Source organism: Schistocerca nitens, chromosome 2, assembly GCF_023898315.1.
Source record: "Schistocerca nitens isolate TAMUIC-IGC-003100 chromosome 2, iqSchNite1.1, whole genome shotgun sequence".
Classification (NCBI taxonomy): domain Eukaryota; kingdom Metazoa; phylum Arthropoda; class Insecta; order Orthoptera; family Acrididae; genus Schistocerca; species Schistocerca nitens.
Genome location: NC_064615.1, coordinates 180,936,120 through 180,942,119, shown reverse-complemented (window position 1 = coordinate 180,942,119; position 6,000 = coordinate 180,936,120). Strand labels below are relative to the sequence as shown.

Sequence of the window (6,000 nt, the reverse complement as noted above, 5' to 3'; positions counted from 1 at the left end):
TGTATCCCGTGCCACCCAACGTGCTCTAGAAGGTGTAAGTCAACTACCCTGGCCAGCAAGATCTCCGGATCTGTCCCCCATTGAGCATGTTTGGGACTGGATGAAGCGTCGTCTCACGCGGTCTGCACGTCCAGCACGAACGCTGGTCCAACTGAGGCGCCAGGTGGAAATGGCATGGCAAGCCGTTCCACAGGACTACATCCAGCATCTCTACGATCGTCTCCATGGGAGAATAGCAGCCTGCATTGCTGCGAAAGGTGGATATACACTGTACTAGTGCCGACATTGTGCATGCTCTGTTGCCTGTGTCTATGTGCCTGTGGTTCTGTCAGTGTGAACATGTGCTGTATCTGACCCCAGGAATGTGTCAATAAAGTTTCCCCTTCCTGGGACAGTGAATTCACGGTGTTCTTATTTCAATTTCCAGGAGTGTATATGCTCTACATCCTCGGCGAAGACTGAATTTCGGAATTTAGTGAGCATCCCCTTCCGCTTAGCGTGCCGTCTATTTGCAAGTGTGTCCCACTTCAAACTTTCTATGAGATTTGTGACGCTCTCGCGATGGCTAAATGTACCAGTCACGAATCTTGCCGCTCTTCTTTGGACCTTCTCAATCTCTTGAATCAGGCCCAACTGGTAAGGGTCCCATACAGACGACCAATACTCTAAGACTGGACGTACTAACGTATTGTAAGTCATTTCCTTTGTTAAAGGACTGCATCGCTTCAGGATTCTACCAATAAACCGCAATCTAGAGTTCGCCTTGCCCGTTACTCGTGTAATCTGATCATTCCATTTGAGATCATTTCGAATAGTCACACCCAGATACTTGACGGATGTTACCACTTCCAAAGACTGGGCATTTATTTTGTACTCGTACATTAATGGGGATTTTCGCATTGTTATACGCAGTAAGTTACACTTACTAATATTGAGAGATAACTGCCAGTCATTACACCACGCATTTATTTTCTGCAAATCCTCACTGATTTGTTCACAACTTTCGTGTGATACTACTTTCCTGTAGACTACAGCATCATCGGTAAATAGTGTAATGCCGCTGTCATTACCATCAACCAGATTGTTTATGTAAACCGTAAAAAGCAGCGGACCTATTACACTGCCCTGGGGCACACCTGAAATTACGCTTGTTTCTGTTGAAGTCACCCCGTTCAGGACGACATACTGCTCCACGTCTGTTAGAAAACTATCCATGAATGTGGGTAGCCTACCGTAACAGGCGAACTGCTTAAGAAACATCAAGTGCGCGATCGAGTAGCTCTTCTTTTCCTTGTAACATGGAAACGAACCGTTACCGGACACGGTTCAAATGGGTTCAAATGGCTCTGAGCACTATGGGACTCAACTGCTGAGGTCATTAGTCCCCTAGAACTTAGAACTAGTTAAACCTAACTAACCTAAGGACATCACAAACATCCATGCCCGAGGCAGGATTCGAACCTGCGACCGTAGCGGTCTTGCGGTTCCAGACTGCAGCGCCTTTAACCGCACGGCCACTTCGGCCGGCGCCGGAAACGGGTTGCTGTGTAAAACTTGATCTACTAAGTCCCCTCTACAGCCTCTAGAAGCGTGTAGCATGAATTGTGAAACACCCTGAATGTGTGAGGAATGTTTACTGAAAGTCTGGCCATACCTTTTTCTAATACCCTGTATAGAACGGAGACAGACTGGAGAACGTGCAAGTTAGCGCGACCGCTGTAGGAGTGTTTCAAGTTGTTCTTGTTTCTTTTAGGTGAAAATGAAGTGAAAAAATAGGAAAATATTAGTCACTGACATCCTTCGGTGTGTGCCCGCAGGAGAATGTCGCCGGTGAGAGTGCTGGTGGCAGCGCTGCTGGCCGTGTCCTGCGGGGGCGGCTGCTCTGCCTACTACGAGGCACCCCCGGACGGTCAGCGCCTGCTGCTGCAAGCTGCCCCCGCCGCCGCCCCCGCCGCCTCCGCCGCCGCCGCCTCCTGGCCCCACCAGCAGCGGCGACAGGCCATCGACGAGTTCGCCGCAGCAGCAGCGGCCGCCGCAGACGCTCAGTACCAGGTGCGTGACTACAGATACTCTGCCATAACTTCCTACGTGTTATGTCTACACCCTGTAATTCATAATGTATGCCAGGCTTTCCCGGGGTAATACGTTGAAGATTCTTCAGTGTCCAATCCTCCGCAACGAGCAACGAGGATGGTGAAGACGCCTTCCCGCATCCCGAACAACAAGTGATCATCACGTGCCTGTCACTTACTGATAAAACCACCCAAGCATTCTGGTTCCAAAATACATTGCTCCGAATAACTTAAGGATCAGCTAGATAAAACAACATACATTACTCGTTGGCAATGGATGAAGGTACGGGAGTATGTTGCCAGATATCTCCCGTTGTGCACAGTAAGTTGGACTTCACATGGTGCGAGGGCAGCGTGACTGTAGCGACAAATGGGGCTGGACCCGCAGCACGAGGCAGTTTACGGAACGGGAAAACACACCGTGTGTCAACCAGCGAGCTGTTACGATGCACGGTGGTGGTGGTCTTCGTTCCAAAATGGCCCAGAGACAACATTTGGGAGGCTACACATGAGAAAGAATCTTCTGGAAAGTGGAAGAAGTGTTACGAGTGTAGCCAGGAGTTCGGTAAGCTCACAGCATTGTCTCGCGTGTATGGGGAGGCTTCCGAGACACAGGCACAGCTGATCGAAAAATTCAAATACAGCAGCAGATAACAGCTATATAGTGCAATAGTCCACAACGGACCCACGTCAAATAACTGCTGCTGTTGCAAACACATTTAACAGGACTTCTAACAAGAGAACCGCCCCATCGCACCCCCCTCAGATTTAGTTATAAGTTGACACAGTGGATGGTCCTTGAAAAACTGAACACAGACCAATCGAGAAAACAGGAAGAAGTTGTGTGGAACCATGAAAAAAATTAGTAAAATATACAAACTGAGTAGTCCATGCGCAAGATAGGCGACATCAAGGAGCATGTGAGCTCAGGAGCGCCATGGTCCCGTGGTTAGTGTGAGTAGCTTCAGAACGAGAGGTTCTTGGTTCAAGTCTTCCCTCAACTGAAAATTTTACTCTCTTTATTTTCGCAAAGTCATGATCTGTCTGTTCGTTCATTGACGTCTCTGTTCACTGCAATAAGTTTAGTGTCTGTGTTTTGCGACCGCACCGCAAAACCGTGCGATTAGTAGACGAAAGGACGTGCCTCTCCAATGGGAACCGAAAACATTTGATCGCAAGGTCATAAGTCAACCGATTCTTCCACGGGAAAACACGTCTCATATATTCTATACGACACTGGTAACGGCATGTGCGTCACACGACAGTGTGTGTGTTGGGGTTTATGGGCGCTCAACATCGAGGTCATCAGCGCCCGTCACACGACAGGAAAATGTTGTCGACCCACCTAACTTGTACACTTAGCGAATGGGTAAAAAGATTCTTCTACCTTGCCCGATTTAGGTTTTCTTGTGGATGTGATAATCACTACCAAAAAAGTGATGAAAACATAAGAGTTTGTCACATAAACTGAAAATAAAAATTTAAACCTTTCACTCGAGGGAAGACTTGAACCTAGGACCTCTCGCTCCGTAACTTCTCTCGCTAACCACGGGTCCACGGCGCTCCTTGACTCCCAGTGTCCTTGATGTTGCCTATCTTCACATGGACTACTCAGTTTGTATATTTTACTAATTTTTTTCATAGTTCCACACAACTTCTTCCTGTTTTCTCGATTGATTTGTGTTCAGTTTTTCAAGGCCTATCCACTGTGCCAACTTATAACTAAATCTGAGGGGGGTGCGATGTGGAGGTTCCCTTGTAAGCCACATAATTTCACGCTCTTCAATGACACAACGACTGTGGGGAGGGAGGGAAAGGGGGGGGGGGATGTCCCTGTACCTTGTGTTCCGCTGACAACCGTACATCGGCGATGGTGTCGAGAGCGTAGGGACTGCAGCAGTGAGGTGTGGGGTCGCGAGCTCTTTTCGGATGAGAGCAGATTCAGTCCGAGTAGTGCTTCTGAACGTGCCCGTCATATGGCAAAAAGTGGAAACACGTAGTGCACCCGGGTACATTGTCAAACATGATCCTTTTGCGGTCCAAGTGTAATAATATGCGGTGGCATAATGTTGCATAGGCGCTCTGACAAGCAAGTCTTTGAACGCTGTACATTCAACGGTCATCGTTGTTGTGACGCTGTTCTCCTTCCGCATGTGCGTCTTTTCAGGCGTGCATTCGGCCCTGATTCCATTTTTTATAGATGACAATGCTCGACCGTATCGAACAACGCATGTGGAGCAGCTCTTGAAACGAGAGGATATTCGGCGAATGAAATGGCCTGGCTGTTTCCCCAACTTAATTCCTATCGAGATTGTGGGGACACGTATCTATGGACGTCCACGCTCACAGTGATCATCCAGCAGATGTTAACCGCGCTGGTGGGGGAATGGAATACCCTATCACGAGAACTCCTTACGAACCTTATGGCCAGCGTGGCAGCACGTTGCAGAACGTTCATTTATGTCCGCGGTGACGACACAGTTTACTGAGGATCATGTCCCGCCATTTGTAATGCCCGGGGGCCATCATAAATCGCGGCGACTTCAGTGTAATTATTGTCTTTGAATAAAAACATTTCTGCTCTTCTCACTCCGTATTTCTTTTAGTTACTGTACTACGCTGTAGCAGTTCTTTCTAAGTATAGTTAAAGTTTCATCGAGGTATGTTACTTGGCAATGACACATCATGCGAAAGATTCTTCCATACTTACGTTTTGACATGTCAGTGTACAACAAGTCATTCATCCTTACGTACACTCCAAAGAGTACCGTCAAAAAGTGGGACTCGCTTTGGTCCTTAAACATCAGTATTTTTCTCCCTTTCGTGCCAGTCCTTCCTAAACTGGGTAATTCTCTATATGTACATCAACATACGCGCTCTAGCAGCCACTGTATAGTACGTGGCGGAGGGTACCTCGTACGAATATTACCGATTTTCTTTCGTCTTCCATTCGCGAAGTATAGATGATTCTCTGTATGTCTCTGTCCAAGCCTTGTTATCATGATCCCTACGCGACATAAACGAGAGTCGCAGCATAATGGTCGCACAGACTTCGTACAATAAAGATTCTCTAAATTTATCCAACAGGGTCTTTCTTCGAAGGAATCCCATTTCCAATTCCCCGAGTACTTCTGTTACACTTTAGTACGGGCTAGATCGGCCTGTTAGCATTCTAGCAGCATGCTTCTGAATTCGTTAGATCCCTGTAATACTGCCTACTTGAGAAACACTCAGAACACTGGAACAGTATTATATAATTATAGCATGTAAGCTTTCACGGCCGGCGTCTTCATTAATGGAGTGTTATATAATTTTCGCGGTTGTTTCCTTTTTTTGACCGTGACGTAGGCATCAGCTTGCTTTTCCTACATTAACCACAGACGTTTGCCCGATCAAAATTAACATAATAAAAGATACTATTAGAATAAAGGACAGGTCGGGAGCTTCCAAAACTACTCATATAAATCGTATTAAGACTCAGATCAACAGGAATATCGAAATCTTCAATTTGTGTCGCGCTGTTTGCAAGAGATGCGTTGCCAGTTTGCAGCTGCACTTCAGTCTTTAATCCTTCTTCCGGAGATTTTCGTGGTGAACTAGGACATCGTTGTATCCAAAGTATGAACTTTACTACATATCTTACCTTTAATTATCGTTTTGATAATTAATGTTTACCAGTAAAGCACAATATCAACATTTGGCCCTCAGAATCTTGAGAACTTTCCTCCAGAAAATCAATAATTCTGTCTTCTAGGAAAAGGGAGAGAAGGAAATATAGTAGGTGAATATGGATTGCGGGGTAAGAAATGAAAGAGGAAGCCGCCTTGTAGAATTTTGCACAGAGCATAACTTAATCATAGCTAACACTTGGTTCAAGAATCATAAAAGAAGGTTGTATACATGGAAGAATCCTGGAGATACTAGAAGG

At 46.4% G+C, this 6,000-nt stretch overlaps 1 protein-coding gene across 1 annotated transcript in view; it reads left to right on the top strand.

Moving 5' to 3' along the window:
- The first annotated feature begins 1,821 nt into the window (after window positions 1-1,821).
- LOC126234309 (diuretic hormone 45) overlaps window positions 1,822-6,000 on the top strand; it is a 108,260-nt gene continuing 104,081 nt past the window's right edge. Inside the window, exon 1 of the mRNA XM_049942995.1 lies at window positions 1,822-2,052. Coding sequence (XP_049798952.1) covers window positions 1,822-2,052 — 231 coding nt within the window. The remainder of the gene's footprint in view (window positions 2,053-6,000) is intronic.